Below are 20,958 nucleotides of genomic sequence, written 5' to 3' on the forward strand. Positions count from 1 at the left end.
GCGCAGGCTCTGCACCCCACAGGGACCCCTCGCCGCAGCCAGGTCCGGCACGGTGTTTGGAGAGATGCCCGCTCTGGGCGAGGGCTGGCAGTGATGCAGCCGGACAAAGCCCAAGCGGGCACCGGGCTGGCATAGATCTCAGTGCGAGGAGCTAGATGAGGCACTGCCGGTCCCTGCTCCCCTCACCAGCCCAAACTTGGTGAACAAACTGCCAATGCCACCAGTGCCTGAGGGATGAGAAATTCACCCAACAACCAATTGCTCCGGAGTTCTGGGGCAGGGATTGTCCCCACCCTAGTGAAAGCCTTCCTGATGTTAATTGGGGCTGCTGGAAACACTCATTAGTAATAATAGCCACTGCCATAGCAATGATGACAGTAGCACACTGACAAACTACACATCCCAGGGTACAATGCTGCAGGAAAAGCAGCATGGTGGGGATGGGGGGGTGGTGGGAGTGATGGTAGTGGTGGTGATGCTGGTGGTAGTGATGGTGCTGATGGCGGTGGTGGTGATGGTGGTGATGGTAGTGATGGCACTGATCATGGTGGTAGCAGTGATGATGGGATGGTGGTGGCAGCGATGGCGGTGGCAGCGATGGTGGTGGTGACTGCAGTGATGATGGTGACAGCGGTAGCAGTGGTGTGTTTATTATGTGGGACACACAGCCCCTGCACCCACCTCTGCCAGGGCTCAGGACGGGGTCCCCCTCTGGGGCTCTGACCCCTGGCAGCGCCCCACAGCCCTCCCCTCCCGCCAGCTCTGTGCTTTTCAGCCAGTCCTCGCTGCAGGCCACGTGCTGAATGCCCCCATGAAGACCTGGTGACAGAGCCTGCCAAAAGCCCGTCTCTTCCACTGAGCCGACATGTCCTGGAGCCGGTCCCCCGCCACCTCTGCCTGCTGCAGCGACGGCGCCGTTTGTGTTCAACCAGCAGGCAGGGAATTTGCCAAGCAGGATTTAAATCCTGTTCTCACCTTCCCTGTGAGCTTTGACAAGGCTGAGGTGTCCGGAAAAGTGGCGACAATGGGAAAAGGCAGGTGGCCCACAGTTAATTAAGAGGTCTGGTATTTCAGCACGAGAAGATCGGCAGGATTTGTGACAGCAGCGAAGGCAGGCACAGGCCACTATTAATGAACACCCCAAATCCCCAATTAACGTGTTTTTTTTTTTTTTCTAGAGTACCCTGGGTAACAGAAATGGCATCAGTCATCCTTTTAGGACAGGCTGTAGTAGTATCTCTCTGGGATGTTTCGGGATGGGGTTAGCTCGGAGGGGGGTTGCCTGCACCCTGCCCGCAGCAGGGGGTGGGCGGCAGCACCCGTGGTGGGGTGATACTGTCACCCGAACCCAGCCCGCCCGTTCTCCTCCAGCGCCGGGGGAAAAGGACGGGCGGGAGGCGCCGGTCCCCACCTCGCAAGGGAGCAGGAGCCATGCCGGGGAGAGGAGCGGGCAGATGGAGAACGCCGGCGGGCTGCTGCCGGGACCGCACCGCGGGAGGAGGCGGAGTCCGGGGGGCAGAGACCCCCAGGGGGGACCCCAAGCCAGCAAGGCCCCACGGGCACAGGTATGTCCCCCGTGGAGAGTCCATGGCAGGTCAGCACAGCGCAGGGGACAGGGCCCTGCACGGGGGACGGGGTACACGGGGCACAACGCGCGGACAGGGCACAGGAGAGGTGGCACACGGCACACACCGTGGGGGACGCGGCACCGGGGACACGGCACGTGGGAGAGGGGACGCACCACGGGGGATGTGGCACCAGCGACACGGCAGATGCGCAAGGGGACCCACCGTGGAGGACGTGTCGCGGGGGGGGCACGTGGGAGAGGGGACACACCACGGGGGTCGTGGCACCGGGGACGGGGAGATGGCAGAGGGGACACGGCACAGGGAGGATGGCACAGGAGACGCCGCCGGGGACACCGAGCGGGGGACACGGCCGGGGCACACGTCCCGCCGCCCCCGGCCCGGGCAGGACCCGCCGCCGCGTGGGCGGGGCCGCGCTCTAGACACGCCCCTTATGCTAATGAGCGCTGAATCACGCTCAGCGGGACGCGACCGCCGGGCAGGACTGAACCACCGGGGCAGAAGGGAGGGGAGAGCGAGTGGAGGGGAGCAGAGCGAGGGGGCCGCCGCGGCCCCGCGACCCGGTCGCGACACGGGGCGCGGAGGGAGCAGCGGGCTCCGCTCCTTCTCGGGGGCGAGACCCGGCGTAGGAGCGGGGAATCGGGGGCGGGGGGAGGGAGCGGCGAGCGAGCGCCCCCCAGCCGCGCGCGCGTGGTGACGGCCGAGGGCGGGGCGGGCAGGCGGGGGCGGTGGGCGTGGATCACGTGACGGGGGGGCCGCCGCCATTTTGTTCTGCGGAGGCAGTATTTAGGGCGCAGCGCCCGGGCCGCCGCGCACTCCCGCCGGGACGGAGCTCCGGGCTGCCATTCCCCTCGCCCTCTCCCTCCCTCCCGCGGCCGGCCCCCTCCCTAGCGCTGCCTGCAGCCGGCCTCCGCCCCGTCTCCCCCCCCTTCCCTCCCCGTCTCCGCCATTTTGTGACCGAGCGCTGCCTGCGGAGGACCGGCGCCGCGGCGGAGCCTCCCGCCCCCCCCCCCCCCGCCCTCTCGCTCTCCCGGTCCCAGCGGCGCCTCGCCCCGGCCCGGCCCGGCCCGCGCAGCCATGTCCTCCAGCGCCAGCCCCGAGTACGCCTCCTTTTTCGCCGTGATGGGCGCCTCGGCTGCCATGGTCTTCAGCGGTGAGCACCCGTCCGGCCTCCCGGGAGGGGGGTGTCGGGGCCTGGAGCTGCTGGGACGGGGGGCAGAGGGAGCACGGTCTGGCTCGCCGCCGTAGCGCCGGGATGGCGGGGCGGGGGGGGGGGGGGGGGGGCACGCCTGTCCCCGTTGTCCCCCTCACTTGGCGGGGCGGGATCCCCGGTGCTGGGGCCTGGCGCCCGCCTGGACGGGGCGTCCTCCCGGCCTGGCCGCGGGGGGCGGAGGCGGCCCCGGGCCTGGGACACCCCCCCCCCCCCCCTCACCCTTCCCCCCAGCTTCATCCGGGCTACCGGGGCGCGGCGGAGGGGGGGGGGGGGTCTGCGCGAGTGACGTCACCGCGGAGCGTGCCGCCGCCGGCGGAGCCCCCGCTCCCACGTGACTGCGGCGCCGCCGCCCGGCCCGGCCCCGCGGGGGCGGCCGTGCCCCCCCCCCCCCCCCCTCCGCGCCTTGCCGTGGGGAGCCCCTTGCCCGCGGGGGTGGTCGGGTGCGGGGGCCAGACCCCCGGTTAGTCACGCGTCCGGGCTGACCTGCCGGTGCGGGGGAGTGGGTTTTACCAGCCAGAAAGCCGGTGTCACGGCAGGCCCGAGTCCCGGCTGTACTAACGTGCGCCTCGGCGTGTGCTGCGGGAAGGTCTCCCGCCTGCCGCCGTGCCGGGCTGCCCCCGGGGGTCCCTTGGGTGATAAGTCTGCCCTGGGCTTCCACGGGAGTCAGGGCCCTCCCGGCGGGGAGGGTTGGTCTGGCTCTCCTGGCTGGGTGCAACACTTCTCCCGCTGTAAATAGGGCAAAGTTGCTTTTTAAAACATGCCTTGGATAATGCAAGAGCAATTTTTAATGGGATTGAAACCTAAATATGCAAGCATTTTAGGAGTGAAGTCAGCTTTAAAGATGTTAATGACGTTAAAAGGAACTGATGAGCTCCTGACCATCCCTTTAAAATGGAAGATGCATGAACCACTGAAAAAGGGAATCTCTTCTGTATTGGCCATCCATCTGCATCTTAAGTCATTGAGGCTCAGTGCAGAGTGAATTGGGTCATTCTGCGGTATCATTCTCCCTATTGAAGAACGTTTATCAAGAGAATCATAAATGCTGTTTTACACTGGAAAGACCATCATATGATGCCTTGTCTGCCTCTTGGAGCCTGAGTAAACCTTCTGCAGAAAATGACTGCTCTTCCTGACTGAGCATTTACTGTTTCCTGATAGGTACACACCTGCTGTTCTGTTTGGGATGTAACATGGGGAAGGCTTCAGCTAGTTTTTTTCCAGATGCGAGCATTACGGTGACTAGGAATGCAAGAACTAGGAATCAGTCTGGTTTTCTCTTCTGAAGACTGAGCCAGTGTCTCCACCTGCATGAGCATACTGACTTGTCTTCATCTGCCACCTAATTTGGCTCCCAGTTGAGGAATCAAAACACTCAACTATTGAGTTGGCTGTAACTGGGGTTGCATATAGCTGTTCATGTGCTTGGAGTCTCATATTAAAATAGTCTCTGAGATGGTAGCTAGGTCTGCAAGGCAAATTTGTGGAAGCTGCTCTTGATTGATTAGTGTGGTAGATTAAACTGTGTAAATAGCTAAGTAGGCAGTGGATTAAAACTAGTGTTTGAGAGGAAGCTGTCTAGCCATACTGATGTTGGCACCATTAGCTGGTTTCACACCAGCCATGCTCATGGCTTTAATCTTTGCAAAAAAAAAAGCCTGGCTGGCTGTGTTTAGTCTTGCTCAGTTAGTACCCAGTGGTGGGATGCAGATGTCCTGTGCTGAGGGCAATTAGTAGTCTGCCACCTCAGAGTTAAAACACTGTACTTGCACTTGACAGGTAAGGACTTTGCTGAAAACAGTATGGCTGGAATGCTGTAGGAGCCAATGTTGGGACTACTGACCCACCTGCCTCTTTGCTAGTGTAGATAATGGAGGAATAGACTAAGATGTAGTTACTTGTTGGAAAAAACAGTCAGCAGATCACTGCCTTTTGCAAAGCAGCAGTGATTAAGGTCCTAAATACTGAACTTTCTTCCTGAGGAAGGAGTCACTGGATTCCTCTTGCAAAATTGAACTTGGAAGCAAAAGAATATGGTTGTATGGCCTTTTAAACACTGGGTTTGTGATATGCAAGCTTGCTTCGGTGGAAACATCAATGAGGGATGCGAACTTGAGTCAGCATTTTAACAGGAATTCAAAGTGTTGCTTGGCATGTCTAAACTAGAAGTGAAGCATTTCCTAGAAGCTGTGGGTTTCATGGCATGGTACTGTGGGATTGCAAGTTAAAGGGGAAGGTTTGAGTTGGGTGATTCAAAGTGAGTGCTTAAGCTATATTGATGAAGGCTTGGTAACTATCATGTTGCTGCTGGTACATGACTGGTCCTTCTTGCAGAATCTGTGTCAGATGGCCCTAATACCAGCAGGTCTGAGCCATGAAGTTAGTCTCTTGCTAGGGCCTAAGTGCATTTGATGGGTTCAGTCACTGGCACAACAGGTTGTAGATACTGCTGATGCAGCATCATTTCATAGTTGTGAACATTAGTGAACTCTTTGTTCAGTGAAGCAACTTGGATTTTTAAGGCAATATGGCAGACGCATCCATATAGGGGAAACTAAAACTTGCAGTGTCATGTAGCTTTCCTAATAGTGATGTGACACTACAGCATGTTCTGATGTTAATTGAACATTAGTTGTTAAAAAACCCACCCTGATTTAGAAGTAAGGAGCTAAGTTTGTCTGGACAAGCAGTGTAAAACTATCTAAAATTGTCCTAGATCAGTGTTAATTAGTGTGGTGATCATGTCTGACTCGTGGTGTATCTAAAGATCAGATTCTTGTGGAGCTTGTAGTCCTGAGACCTGTTTCTAGTAAACATGTTCAAGTTCTATACTGTCCAGGCTAGTTTGATGTGAAAACAAGCGACTTTATGCAGTATGGTTTGATGTTTGAACATTAACTGCTGATGGTAAATAGATAGCAGAACTTGTTCTGGTCAGCTGGTACTGATGGCTGCTAGAAAGACTAAAGCAGGCTGCTGTGACCTTGGCTATCTTTGAGCCTGCTTATTCATTTGCTGATTACAACTTGTTCTGATAGCTAAAGTTCCTTTATTTCCTATGTGTAAAATGTAGCTGGCTCAGTGTCAGGTGCTGTTGAGTGATCAAATTATTGCAGCTTTTCCATGTGACTTTGGCATGCCAAAATGGAAAAGCATGGTATTGGGCAAAGCTGTCTGATTCTGTGCTTGCTGATGCTCCATGTAGAAAAGCATGATGCCCCAGGCACACCCCACTGTGGCCTCCATAATATGGTAAGGAGTTTTACTTAGACCTGCACTCTGGATGGGCATTCAGTGCCTTCAATACTGCTTCACTATCAAGCTTCTGGAAGACTGCTAATGAAGAGAACTCTAGCCAGCAGTGTTAAGGTTAGTCCTGTGTCTGCCTTCTCATTGCTGCAGAGCAAACAAAATAGTACTTATTTTAAACTAGGGCTGCAGATATGTAGCAGTTGGTTAGCTATTAAGGGACCTCCATAGTGAAATTGCTGGCTCAGAACATCTAGCTTGATGCAGCTGACAGCTCTGTGCAGTCCGATTCTAGAAGGCTTTGTGACTATAAACAGCTTGCAGCTTTGAAGGCAAATTACACCTGTGCTTCCTGAAATACTCTCTTGAGGGGTGGGGAGGTGGTAGAGAGGAGAGCTGCTTGCTTCTCAGTAAGGAGCTGTAGACCCCATCCTAAGAGGAGCTTGCGGACTCATTAGCTGTAGCTTGCAGGTAAAAATGAAATGGCAGAAGAGTGCAGCTCAAGGTAGTCTTCTGTTCCAAATCATTAAAGAGTACTTCAAGAGCATCTTGGTATGAGCAGAAAAACTGAGTGGGTCAGATGTTTGAGCTACCAGACTGTCTACAGGATAGACTAGCTTAAGCATTCATCCTTAACAGCAGGTAGATTAGTGGCCTATTAAGACATAAGTGTTGTAACAGAAGTAAGCCAGATAGGCAGTATTTCTATAGCTCAGTTAAATTAAGGGAAGACATCTCAACAAGGGTATCATTTCCACTCACTAAATTCTAGTCTTAGGATCATCTGAAAACCCGATCGAGCATCTGGATAAACTATTGGGTCTACAAAACTTGGCTTAAGCAAATAGGCTGCTGCTTGTACTATGGCTTCCAGGTGTACCTGGAACTGGAACTTCTGTCTTACTCTAAAGTCACTGTAGACTACAAAGTCTGTGTGTACTTTCCCTTTGATGGGAACATTCAGAGCAGCAGTGCAGATGAATGTCCCCTGCCTCAGGACCTCTTAGTCAACTTCCTTTTTCCCTTCCTAAAACTAGCCTCTTCCATCTGTCCAGACAGCCTGGCTGATTTCAAGCAGCAGTTGCAAGCTGAAAAACTCTCCAGCCTGATCAGGTTGCTTGGTGATTCTTAAACCAGTGGTTTCACAGAAGTGTATGCTTCCACCTGCTTGCTGTCCTCACCAAACAGCAAGGCATAACTTGCTGAACTTGCTTCCTTCCTTCAGACTGTGAATCTTGTGAGTGTGAGGCTTCAAGTCAGGCTGGTCTGGCCACTGCTGGATGCAGTCAGATGACCTTGGCTTTCCCATGCTTCAGAAATGAGGCAGCTTAGCAGTGGATGCCTGCTGGTGAGTGATGTAAGCTGCTGTTCGACCAACTAGATGAAAAGGGCTCCTGCTAACTGGTACAACAAACTACTCTGCTAGTCAGTACCTGGATTACAGTGGCCTGCCCAGTCTGTGAAATGGGTCATCTTTAAGGTTGCAGGGGAGTTTGTATGATGATAAAGAAAGATAAATAACAAGTGACTGGACTTTGCTGCTTGCAGAAGAGGAAGCCTGTACTCTGTAAAGTGTCAGCCTTACCGTGCTTTTACAAAAAAAATTGGCTTTGTGTGCTATGTCAGACAATCCAGAGTACCAATTGCAGCAGGCCCAGCTGTTTGACTGGTAGCTCCTTTTTCCTTTGGACTGCTGCTATTGCTGCAGCCTCTTGAGGAGCTGGTAGACTTTTAAATTCTCAAATTTACTGAAGAGGAGCAAATGGCCTGCTAGCCTTGCAGGTTATTTTTGATAATGCTGTAAGCTGGCAGTGCTAGACTTGTTTGAAATCCTCACACCCTCTCATAACATCAGGGGAGAACAAAAAGCATGCTGTCCCTAATCCTATAACAGGTGACTCACTAAAGATTTCCAAAGTCTACAACTTCCTGTAGGGTAACTTATCTGTTTACCCCTCCAGTTGTGACTGGGGAACTGTCTATAGCCAGTCTTCAGTCAGCGTGATCTGAATTTGCATAGGCTTCAGATACAGTTCCGCTAATGTGGCTCTCTCTTCTGCGGAGATGCAACTAGACATAGCAACAGGGTTTTTCCAAGGCAGCCATGGAGTATCCATTACTGTAATCTGAGGTAGAGCTGTGTGTTAAATGTGGTGGTGTGGGAGGGACCTTAGAATACCAGTGGGAAGAAGCCTGTTTCTTTGAAAATGCCCAGGTTTCTGGCATGGCAAAGCAAGGACTGTACTTGACCTGGATATCATCTCTAACAGTTCTCCAACCATTTAAGAACAACCTGCTCAAGGATGAACAGGCATTGAGGTGAATTGATGCCTGTTGTCTGCTTCAAGGGAAGCCTACTGGCTGCAGAGGGCAGCCCATTTGATAATGGATTAATTATAAAAGGCTCCAGATGTAAGTACTCATCCGGAATGCTCTTTCAGACTTGCTATGATAGTAACCCATGGTATCTTAATTGAAAGTTGACTTGTGTTACTAGCTCACTTCCTAACGCAGGGAAATTCTGCCTATTAGTGCTCTGGAAATCTCTGATGTTGCAGTGTGAAAACGTGCTTCTCCATGGTGGGGGACAGGAGGAATCACTGCCTCTGAATGGACCAAATGCTGCTGGAGTGCCTGTGGCTGGTTCTGAGCCTCTGTAATCTTGGGCTGAGCATGTCTGAATGTATTGCAACTGCTGAAACTGCATCTGTGCACATGGTTCCCTGGTTTGAAGGCCCCTGGTAATATGGTCACTGTCCATAGGTGCATATCTGTCTGCAAAGCTTGGCAAAACTGATGCCAGGCTTTTGGCAGTAGCCTCTTTCTATACTGAGGGAGTGTTGCATGAGGTGACTTGCAGCTAACTTAGCTGAAAGATTAATGTTCTTGGTGCATGACCTTACTGAGCACTGTAACTGTAGCTACAAAAGTTTGGTCCTAATACTTAGACTAGCACTTGATCTAAACCATAGACTGCTCAAGTACTGTAGGTGAAAATCTGAGGCAAAGCTCTACTGGAAGTCCTGGCAGCGGCAAGACTACAACTAGCCTTCAGTCCTTACTGAAGCTGTTGCCTATATGGCAAGTTACTTTCTAGTTCATACTTTCTTGGAGCTGCACAGCTACACTACCTCTGCTTCCACTTTTGCTTAATAGAAAGTAACAGCTGTGGCAAGGTGCCAGGCAGCATATTCACAGCCTGGTGGGAGTGTGTTTTGCCCCCAGGAAGCAGTATTAAATCAACTCTGGCTTGTGAGTTCAAGGAGTTACTGTTTGGAAGTATTTAAAAATGAAGTTCACCTTTGAAACAGGCTTACTGGGAGTAGATGGTCTTGAATGATGTGTGTAAATCAACTTCTCTGTATTACAACACCATTGAACTTAAAAATGGCACAGTTCCTGGTTATAGACCACAGTGGCTTTCTTCTGTGGTAAAGCTAGGTAGGCAAAGTGCTGGTTCTCTGGCTGCCAGGTAAATGTTTTGACAGCCCTGTTTGTATGCTTTAAAGGTTGTGTTGCAGCTTAATTGGTTTGTATGTTAGAGGTGATGGAGCTGTATGATCTGAAGCAAGTACATGGAGTCTTGGTGTGTAACAGTGGTACAGCTCTTGTTCCACTTTCACTGTCTTCCACATAGATCTCTTTAAACCCTATTCACTGAGAAGATTTTGGAAAACATGTCCTTCCGACTCAGGGGTATTTAAATGTAGCATATGTGCTTCAGACTCACACCTGGCAAGAGGTACAAGTCAAGATGTGCGGGAGGATTGACCTAAGTGTTAGACAGCCCATAACTGAATAGCTGTGCCATTAGATGGCTGTGTTGTGGTGGGAAGTGGCTGTCTTTGCCACCTGGACTGTTAACATTGGGGTATTGTCAAAGGTGCAAGGAGAACTTCTCAGGCTAGTGAAGAGCAGTAAGACAAGCTGCCTTGTGAGGTATTGGAGATGCAGCTGCAGGGGACTCCAGTGTAAGCCTGTTGATCAGGATGCTGATAAAGACTTCACTAGGAGCAGATGTGCCAAGCTCTGAAGCTGTATGTGTAGCACCTGTGACTGTCCACTGGTGGGAGTGCAACAGATCTTCAGTGCCATCTAAAAACTGCAATGTTGAAAACTAGCTGCCACAGAGTACATGTAGACTTTATTTGTTAATGTGTCTAGACCAAGTTCAAGGCATAAGCTCTTGCCTGTTGCCTAGAATTGGGATTTAACTGGGAATTGACAAACTTGTGCTGATTTGCTCCTCCCCAAAAGCTTAAGCAGGCTGGCTTTCTGTAAGTGGGATTACAAAATCAGTTTTTGTAATCCATCACTGCATTAATTGCAACACCCTTGAGTAACTTCAGACTTGGAGGAAGTAATGACTGATCTAATTTTAAATAATGAACTTCCCTCATGAGCCTCTGTGTTTCTGGAGAGGTTTATAAAAGATTCCAGACAAGATAAGTGGTTTCTGCTAAATATGATAGCCAGTCTAGAAGTCTACATAGCCTGAATCTTGATTCCACTTATTTCCAGTTGTCAGAAGATGCTTCATCTAACAGAAAAGGTCCCTAATTCAAGTTACTGATTTCTTTCAAGACTTCCTAGGGGCTAGACCCTCAAACAATACTATCATTGATATTGCTAGCTAAGTCTGTGTGCTAGTTTCCAGGCTCAGCTTGCATTTGCATGTAAAACCTGTCATCTGCTCTTGGCTCAGCCTTCCTGCTAAGCTGGATTCTAGCTCTGAATTGCACTGAACAGCCCTTTACATTTGGCTCAGTGGCAGTCAAGGTTCAAGAGCTTTCCTAGTACAGAACCAATTTGTAGTTGATAATGAGGCTTTCTCCAAGTTTTTGTAACTATAACTGAACTTCCTTCTGATAGTGAGTCTTGTGTTAGTGCAGTGGTGCTATCTTTATTAATCTTAAGTTTCTTAGTGCAGAGCCAGGAGGATTACTGCTCAGTTCTTGACTGCTCAAAGATAGGCTTTATATAAATGCTGAGTGAGAAGCAGGAAAGCACATATCCTAAATCCTTTGACTACTTCCCAGCAACTCTTTTGGGCAAGGTGCACAGTCTCATGCTTGGATCCTTGTGTAAGGCAGCTACAGATCTTTGTGGAACCAGCAGCGCTCTCTTCCTTGTAGAAACCTTAGTTTTTAAGTGGGTGGAGCAAACTCAAATATTTAAGTCTCTGAACAGTACAAAGATTTGAAATCACTATGGTTTTAATGTTTTACAGTAGCCTTTCAGAGCAGACATGAGCATTTTCATGCTAAATAGGGCTGTTACCTTTGAATATCAGCCTGATGGTGTCTAAAAAGGAGACTACCTACCCTTCCACACACCTTGCAGTGCTGCTTCAAGGACTTAGTCCGGGATGGCTGCTGACCTGTATATCATCTCTTAGGTGATGGTGAGTGTTCAGAGTTAAGGAGACCCTAGAGTACTCCAGAGCAAGGCTGGAAGGAAAGAGGTCTTTCCGAGTAATTCAGAATCAAAGAATGAGGTATTTGTGAAAGCTTTTGTGAGACTAATATGAAGTTTTAAAGGCAGAAGTTACTTTTTGGGGTAGTGCTTTGGGACTCTTCTGGCAGCTCTCAGTTGGAAGTGATAAAACCATGTCCTGCTTTGAAAACTAAGCTTTGGATTCCTGTCTTGGTCTCTGCATGCTCAAGTGTTTAGATGGGTCATCAGCAAACCTTAGGGGTAAGGTGGTTGTGGTCCTCTCTAACCTAGAAGCCATACTCTACTCTGTGGTTCCAGTGGTTGGATTAACATGTGTTGGGACCTGAATCCTTCACAGATGGGGTTATTGACACATGAAGAGGGTGTCCTTTCTCCAAGGAACTAAGTGCAGCAATAATATGTGAGTTTGTTGCTATCTCAGTATGTGTCTGATGAAGCTGAAATGGCATGTTTAACCCCAGGCCAAAGTATAGGCAGATAATAGGTTTTGTGGAAGATGAGGTACCATGAAGGTGACTTGTTAAACATTGGGTGCATCTGAGAACTCAGCCCAAGTGGCTCAAAGTTCAGTGATTGTAAAACCTGGCTTTCAGCTGGGTTACATCCTGCTGTGGTAGAAGGATGTGCTTTGCTGTGTTCCTCTGCAGTTCAGCTGAGTAGATCCTTGCAATGTGAGCTCTGTGAGGGCACAGACTCTGAAGTAATGAGTTAAGATTTGGACCTTGGGTTTTGGTTCCTAAATAGGGAATGAATGTCAGCTAGGGAGTATACGCTGCTGTGAAGCTAGCTTGGAGAGGGCATGCTGTTATCAGTACTGTTTGAACAGGACCTTTTTATTGGTCTGGCTTTGGTCTAGGACTCTGAATAGCTCACTTCCTCATCCTTTCGGGGAATATCCCTGGCTGACAAACGAAGTAGTCAAGTGACCATGTTAGTTTTGCACAATTCTTCCTTGTGCTGACTCAACTGTTCTAATACAATCTCCTTCACTAGGCTGCAGTATTTGGGGATGTGTCTAATGCATTTTTTTCTCTTCCAGCCTTGGGAGCTGCATATGGAACAGCAAAGAGTGGCACGGGTATTGCAGCCATGTCTGTCATGAGGCCTGAGCTCATCATGAAGTCAATCATCCCTGTTGTCATGGCGGGTATTATAGCTATCTATGGCCTCGTAGTGGCAGTCCTCATTGCCAATGCCCTCTCACCTTCTATCACACTATTCAAGTAAGTTACTGCATCTGTCAGTTTTAAGTTTGTCCTGTCACTATTTTGATGCTTCTGAGTGGGTGGGTTTTGCTCAAGACTCCAGGAAGTACTGTCGATGCTAAATGCTCCTAACCTAGGCTTAGCAGTATGGACTGGATTTCAGCTGTCCTACCTGATGTCTTAGCCTCAGTGGTAGTGCTGCCTGATTAGTTTGCTGTATTAGCTAACAGATCAGACATCCCACTAGTAGAGATAATGCAGTGGTTTATGGCTTGAAAGAAACAATGTACAGGCAGTACTGGGATAGGAGGCTAAGCTTGTTTCATGGTGCCAAATTTTAGACCTGGAATACACAGGTCTTTCCAAGATTGTCTAATCAGACTGTCTAAATAGTTCTTCTGTTGCCTGGGAGATGCAAGTGAATAATTAATATTGCTTGCTGCTTTATGTGCTGGTAAATCAATCCTCAAGCTATACATCAGGCCTCTACATCAACTACAGTCTGAAACTTAATCTACTTGACTTTTGAGAATAGCTGGGACTGGCTTGGAGACCTCTCAGAATGAAACAATGCTTCTGAGGTCTAAAGTAGATATCTGTGTCACTGTACAAGCTATAGCTGATGAGCAGTGTGGTTGGCCTAATAAGCCATGATCTAAGACACACAGGTACAAATGCTCCTTTGCAGTTACCAGGTGGCCAGATTCTGATAGGCACTGCTCCTCAGGTGCCCCTGCCTGGAAAACCAGACCTTTCCTGTCCAACTCTTGCAGTGCAAGAGACCTAATAATCACCTGGATGTGCTATAGCTGCATAATAAGTTTACTAAAGGTGGGAGACAAAAGCAGCTACTAACAGGCTACACAGCAGTGGGACAGGCATTACTGCAAGTGCTAGCCCACATGGCTGGAGTAAATACAGCTCTGGCAGCATGCTAAGCCTGCAGCTGACTGAAGTGGCTACAGACAAGCCGGGTGGCCATGTGAACTTGCAGGCCTAGTAGCTTAGCTTAGTGTATGAGCCATGCCTCAGTATCAGCTAAAGATCTTGCATAGCTGCTTGTTTTTAAGTATCAGAGCTAGGAGTCTCAGGAAGCATCTGCTTTGTGAGGAATACTGTGCTTGCCTAAAGAGTATAGAAGCTCTTTCTGCAGGAAAAAGGTTCCCTTTAAATGTTTATATGTTAATTCTTACTTGCCTTGGGGAGAGGGAAAAAAAAAAGAAAGGCTAGCCTGAAGTTGAAGGGTTGGGTGTCCTGTTACTTGCCACTGAAACTCTTTTCATATCTGTCCTACAGGAGCTTTCTTCAGCTGGGTGCTGGCTTGAGTGTGGGCCTCAGTGGTCTGGCTGCTGGCTTTGCCATTGGTATTGTGGGTGATGCAGGTGTACGGGGAACAGCACAGCAGCCCAGGTTATTTGTGGGCATGATCCTGATCTTGATCTTCGCTGAAGTCTTGGGTCTCTATGGCCTCATTGTTGCCCTTATCCTCTCCACAAAGTAAACACTGCGGTATGATGTAAAGAGATGTAACAAATCCACGTTTAAAAAAAAAGCTCCAGAACGAAAATGGTCTCTCCAATGTGTACAGTTGTCCCAATTTGGTAGTTGATCTCTTGTAAATGCGCAATGTATGTTAGTGACTTGTCTGTCCTGTGTGTACTTCAATATTAAATTGGATGGGCTGCTCCAAGCCTGCTGCATGGCTTGGGGTGGCCTGTGTGCAATTTTCCACCCATTGCTGTTAGTACTTTATGTATAAATATGAACTAGAAATGTAATTTTTTCTCTTCACTGGATGTTTATTTATAAAAGACTTGACATGTTCATACATCTATGGAGCAAGGATTTTCAATTTCCCATGCTATATATATTAATCTTATATATAGGTAGATTACACTGTGGGGTCAATTGTAAGTGCAGAGAATTCCTTGGATGTAACTTTGATTCTAAAGATTGCTGTAGTGTCCTGGTATTGGAGTATGAGAATTTTGTGTTTTATTACAGCAATTGTCCGAAACACTCCTGTGTTTCAGTAGTAACCGCGTATGCTCCGGCATCAGAGTCGTGCACCCAGTGTTGGGTTACAAACTTATACCATGTTTCCAAATAAAACTTCCTCACTACATTGCTGTAATGAGTCCTCTGCCTCTGATTTCATGCTTTTGCTTCTCTAGGAAGAGGAGGGGTTCCTTTAGCGGGGAGGCAGGTTCTTGATGTGACTGAGCACCATGCAGAAGTGATGCTGTCATCACTGCTAAAACATTCCCTTCTTTCTCCTGGGCAAGTAGCAATGCTGTTTCCAACTGCTGTGCATGGGTAGTACTTGTGGTGAGCAGGAATGCAAGGCTGTTGCAGTGCTATGCTCACCCTGATCAAGCAACACATACTTGCTCTGGCACATGGTAATGACATGTAATAGGCTGTGCAGCATGGCCTGAGCAGACAGGGTCAGGGAGCAAGGGTGCAGGCTTCAGCATGTGACAAGGAGTAGGAGCTGCTGAAGAGCCTTTAGGCAGCTTGTCTTTGTGATGGCTGTGCAGAAACTTGGCTGGTTGGAAAGCTGTGCTGTTAGCAGCAATTGCCTCTAAAGTACCTGAACAATAGTCTCATTAACAGAATTCGTTCATTCAAGAACTTGTATTTTTTAACTTGTAAATCAGGAGCACTTGAGCTGAAAAGTTGTGCTTTTGCAGCTAGTGACTGCTGTAGCAATCTTCTCTTGTCCTGAGGATTTGAGTGTTGCAAAGCAATGCTGAAACTCATATGGGAAATAGATGTTGGACCCTTGTGAATATAGGGTTTGTTCCAATTGCCTTTGGGAAGCACATCACCTTAATCTTAGTTGTATAGTTTGGAGGACAGGTTGAGCTTTTTACCTTGTTCCAGCCAAAATGTTAGTATTATGGATACCTAGTACTAGTGGTGCCTTGGTGATCAAACTAAGCTGGGTGATCTGTCAGAACGTCTTCTGTCAGCCTGGTTGGGAAGGGAACTGTGGTGCTGTATGTGTATTTCACCTGTGTATCTTGTGTATACCTGTGCAGCAAACAAGTCTGGTGTAAGTACCATGAAGAGCTATGCCCAGAGCATGAGGAATCAACTGAAGCTGTGTCTGGAGCTTCTGACCTGGTAGGAGCATTCACCAGCCCAGGCCTGGTGGCACTTTGTGCATCTTCTGGGTAGCTGGTCTCCAGACTGGGGACCATTCCAGATACTTCAGCTATGGGCCAATCATTCTGCTAGTATGGATTTTCACAGACTTTTGTGAAGATGTAGTTTTAATAATTGTTGATAAATATTAACAAATTAATTGGTTTATTCTCTTTGCTAAAAAGCTGATCTGTCTGCATTCATTTAATAGCCTGTCAGCTGCTTGGCTTTGGGGTGGGCTGTACTGCTGGTTTGGTGTTTTGGAAGGGCTTTTCATGGCAGTCTGAGCAGTGGTGGTGCTTGGGCTGTATAGAGGCATAAGCTGATTTAAGGTAAATCCTGGATGTATGCTGAAGTGTTGCCTGGGGTAAGGGAAGAATTCCTGATCTGAATTGTGTTGATCATTCTTTTCTTCAGCAAAAGTAGTAGACTCTAAACTTCTGAATTGGACTTTACCCAGGGGTCATAAACATTTATGGAAACTATAGCATAATTTTCTCTCAGCACTGATTGCAGTGAGTACCTTCCCAGTACTTTCATGCAGAGTCTGACAGAGCTTGTAGTTGGGAGGGGGTGAATCACAAATTCAGGCTCTCTGGAAAGCATGCCACTTACATCCTGCAGTTCTGGTGAGAGGAATTGTATTTCGCTTGTGTAGCAGGACAGGAGAATGTCCTGGCTGGGGCTGCAAATACGTTTTAAGATCTGGGTTTCCCTTCTTTAAGGGGAACATGCTGCCAGCCTTTTTTGCCAATTTACAAGAATATGAGCAAATTGCATTTGAGAGCAACTAAATGCTGGTGGTAGCTCTCATCTCTTAAGATTAATAAGGAATTTAAAGGCACTGATCTATAGGAACTCTTAAGGTCCCATTGTAGCTTGGTGACACTGTAGCTTGCAGAAGGCAGTTACTAGCCTTAGGATGGTGATGGATACTTACGTAACTAAATGCAGGCAAAATCCCATCAACAGCGTTTTGGTTCATGCCTTGGAACATCAAGCCTTCCTTGTTAATATATAAGCCCAGGCAAGTCAGGAGAACAGAGCATAAAGCAGATGCTGGGGTTAGCATGCCGAGATGGAGAAATGCTTTGTGCTGAGTACCTGCAAATACGCTGGGAGTAAAATTAATAATCTGAGCATGTTGCCTTGCCAAGTGTTTCCTGACAGTGATGCTCTAGATCCTCATTGATGACTCCCAGGTGAAAACTTGCATTTCAAGTCCTTCACTGATGCTATTGCATCAGCAAATTTCTGAAGTGATTCAGAGCATTAAGAAAATAATGGACCTTTTGGTCCCTTTCCTTTATTTACTGATAGCAGCGTGCTAGATCACAGTGCAGTCCCATCTGGCAGGGATTGACTTTGGTTTGGAAAAGGGGAACGGGCAGCCTCAGAGCATGAAATTACAGGACTTGTAGAGTGCCTGATTAAAAGAGGTGGTGTCTGCTGGCACATAAATAGTCCTCTGTAATGTGGCAGATTGCGTGCCTGTGAGTATGCACTGCAGAGTGAGTCAGCCCTGCAGAGAGAATGGAGCAGGGTGGCTCTGCAGCAGCAGCAGTCAGTTCAGGCTAGGTAAGGTTAAGGGATGCCTGCTGCCAGATGCTGCCTGCATAGACAATGCCTTCATAGAGCTTGCTGACCTTTCGCTTTTTTAACTCTTTCATACTGGCCTTTTTTCAAAGGCTGCAGATTGTTTTTTGTTTTGTTTTTTTTTACTGCTCTGTTGGAGAAGCATTTTTAAATAGTAGGATTTTGTCTGTGATTGTTCAGGGATTGTCTTTCCTTGGGAGACCTGGTTTACAGAGAAGCGTAGTAACCTGGAAAAGTAAATAAGCTTTGGGGAAATAAAAACCTCATTAAGAGAAACTGATCCCAGAAACTAAGCTGCTGTTTTCAACTACAGGGTAAGAGCAGATCTAATGAAAACAACTCTCTCAGTAAACCTTGTTGCCCTCGCAGTCTAACCATGGGGATATTGATTTTATGGCTTTTTGCTGTTTCCATCTGGCCTTACTGTACAAACCATCACTATTCTCAGGTGAGAATTACCTCTGTCTCTGACACACAGGACTTGCCACCTCTGCTTTTAGCATATCTCTGCTCTACAGGTATTAAACATACTTTTGTCTTGATGTAATTAAATTAAACCCAGAGTAAGTCATCCCAGTGCCACTTACCCTGGAGTGGGAATTTTCTGTTTTATGGTCAAAAGATTGTGTCCCGAAAAAGCTTCTCCATTTTTGTTCCTATTACTCACTAATGAATGCTGTTCCTTTTCTCTGCAAGTCACGCTTCATTTAGCTCCTGAGACAGTCACAGCTTTGCAACTCTCATCACTGAGTTTCTGTCCAGCTAGTTGCTCTATCACAGTGCCAAAGCACACAGAAAAAAATCCTCCCCCAACCTTACAGTGCGTATGTTTGGAAGCTCCTAGGGGCCAAACTGCTGAGCGTGTCCCACGAGGCATCTACAGACCACTGAGAGGTCTTACAGACCTGTGAGAGTACAAGCCGGGTAGCAGGAGGGCAGGGTGATGTTCCTGGAGAATCAGTGGCTTGTTTCCCATCTTCCTTTTGCTGAGGGGATGAGATGCACTCACCACAGGCTCAAGTCCTGGCTCTTCTGGATTTACCAAGAGGATACTGGTGGCTGTTTCAGTCCTGGACCCTTTTTTGGCACTTTGAACTGTCCTTGCTATTAGAGCTGTGCTTTCCTCCTTTGCCTCTGGGAGAGGGTAAAGCGGTGATCTCAGGTGTCAGAGAGTGATAGACCACCTACACCTAAGCGGTGCTATTGCTTTCCTCCTTTGCCTCTGGGAGAGGGTAAAGCGGTGATCTCAGGTGTCAGAGAGTGATAATGACCACCTACACCTAATGGCTGAGGACAAATCTTAGGAAATCACATACATTACCAAAATGGGCAGTGTGTTCTCAACTTATAGATGTAAACAGCCTCCCTGGCTCTTGTGTGCGTTAGGACAATTTCGTAGACCTCTTTGTTGAATGCATGTGAAAAATTAGAAGCCAAGGCTGGATCTCCACAAGCACTTTATTTGGCAGCAGTGCTAGCCCAAGCCCTCCCTCTGGACACCTAGACCTTCTTTCACATCTGTAGCACACACTCCCTTGTTCCTCCCAAGTGCGCTGGTACAACTTTGCATGCTGCCAGGCAGTGAATCTAATTTGGGAATTGAGCCAGGTTAAAAATAACTCAACCTGAAGAAAAAAAACGTTTCCTACAGAAAATGCAAGTGAAACTACAGCTTGTGATTCCCTCAGCCTATTACTGGGGCTCTAGAGAGAAAGAATATGCAATTATTAGAGAGGGAGTGTGTGATTATTGGTGATGCAAGACAGGGTTAATTTAATAGTGAGAAATAGAAGAACATCCAAAGGGATAAGACTTAAAGCAGGACAGATAAGTGACATAAAGTTGGGTTGGGTGACATACCTACAGCAACGATGAGGCAAATTTCCATACCTTGCATCTCAGCACAGGCTTGTTCTGTTCTTCCCAGCAGCACAGGGGAAGGTCCGGGCCATTTTCCAGCATTCTGATTTAGTGGTTCACTTTGGGGCTGGTGGCCTAGAAAAATGTTGGATCTCTTTATTGCTGAAGGGTTGGTGAAGCTGTGTCAATGGGGTGGACCCCGTGGCAGGATCTTTTATAGTGGATGTTACTATCTCTAAGCAGTCAGTATTTGCATTTACCTAGATGACTCTTCCACTGCCAAGAAAAGTTACTGTCACAAGTCTGTTAGTTGGTACGTTCATATGAAGGTGCCCTGTTTTGGCCACAGGCAGTTTGGGTGCTGTATATGCCTTTTGACATCTGAATTCAATTTAGCAGCTTGGAAGGGTACTTATTCCTCGCAGAGTTGTTTGCTCAAATAAGCATGCCTGAGATCCGCTTTTAGGATTCATTTTCTAATCTTCCAGTTTTGGAGTCTCCTTGACTTCACCTGTACTGAAGCCACAAGTCATTCCCACCAATATGCTGCTGGGTGCCCCAGACATGGATAATTTCAGCCACAATGATGAAAACCTGCCTGAAGCCATTCTTAGCCTCAAATTCCCAAAACAGTGCTGCATGTAGTTTTCCTGGCCTCAACTAGCATTATTCTCAGCTCTCCATTTCAGGGGCCTTTACTGTCACCCTGCTGACAGTAAGAGGCAGCTTGTAGTGTGGACAAGTACTGACATCATGGAATGATAAGTACAGCATAAAACCTCATTAAAATTCAATTCCTGGCCAGATGGGGATGTTATGTTCATGCACAATTGCATTCCCCATCATTTATCTTTTCTCGGTGTGATTCATCAACAGAGCTCACATCAGCACCCTGCCTAGACACAGTCCTTGATGAGACAGTTGACTCTCTCTGCGATACCGTGGGACACCAAACAGGATAAACACGCGAGTGAGAGTGCTAGGTGGACTGCTGCAGCACCCAGCAGTCCCTGTGGAGCAGAGGATGGAGGGGAAATTGAAGCATCTGCCAGCAGATGATCAGGAGTAAATCGAGTAAATCGACTGTCGAGGATGTGGGCTTTAATTTGAACAGTGCGTAGTTCTTGCTTGTAATGTTTTGGAGATTGGACATTGTTGCTCTTCTGGCCACAGAGACTGCAGACATAAGGACCCCTGGTGGCATGGTCTGCTGGAGAGAAAAGGCAGGGACCTGGCTGCGGAGCACGGAACAAGCTTTCTGTCTTCTCTCCCAGGCTGCTGCTGACTTGTCAGATGACCTTAGGAGCCTGCCTGCAGCGATGCTGTCAGCTTAGAAAGTAACGTTTAAAAGAAGTAATGACTTACCTGTCCAGGTTGCAGTTAACTCTTTTTCCCTATAGCTGGGACTGAGAAAAGAACAGTGAAGGGTGGGTTCCAGAAATCTTACTTTGCCTGAGCCAATAAACAGTTCAAACTTAATTTTATTAGTGTAATTATTATTGTGCCCACCCAGATTTCCAAGCAGGTACACGCTTTGCAACACTCGTCTACCAGCTCTTAGAGGCAAGGATCAGCTGGTCCTTTGTGACAGGTCCATCCAGCACACCTCGGTCTGCCTGGGGTTGCCATTCAAGAAGTAAAT

The 20,958-nt window shown here is 48.3% G+C and overlaps 1 protein-coding gene across 1 annotated transcript; it reads left to right on the top strand.

The window, feature by feature from the left end:
* Nucleotides 1–2,336: 2,336 nt before the first annotated feature.
* ATP6V0C (ATPase H+ transporting V0 subunit c) lies at nucleotides 2,337–14,835 on the top strand. Its single transcript, XM_030001648.2, has 3 exons — nucleotides 2,337–2,739; nucleotides 12,545–12,728; nucleotides 14,007–14,835. Exons 1-3 carry the CDS (start codon nucleotides 2,664–2,666, stop codon nucleotides 14,209–14,211), a joined length of 465 nt encoding a protein of 154 aa, XP_029857508.1. The 5' UTR covers nucleotides 2,337–2,663; the 3' UTR covers nucleotides 14,212–14,835.
* The last annotated feature ends 6,123 nt before the right edge of the window (nucleotides 14,836–20,958 follow it).

This window comes from Aquila chrysaetos, chromosome 25, assembly GCF_900496995.4.
Source record: "Aquila chrysaetos chrysaetos chromosome 25, bAquChr1.4, whole genome shotgun sequence".
In the NCBI taxonomy this organism is placed as follows: Eukaryota; Metazoa; Chordata; class Aves; order Accipitriformes; family Accipitridae; genus Aquila; species Aquila chrysaetos.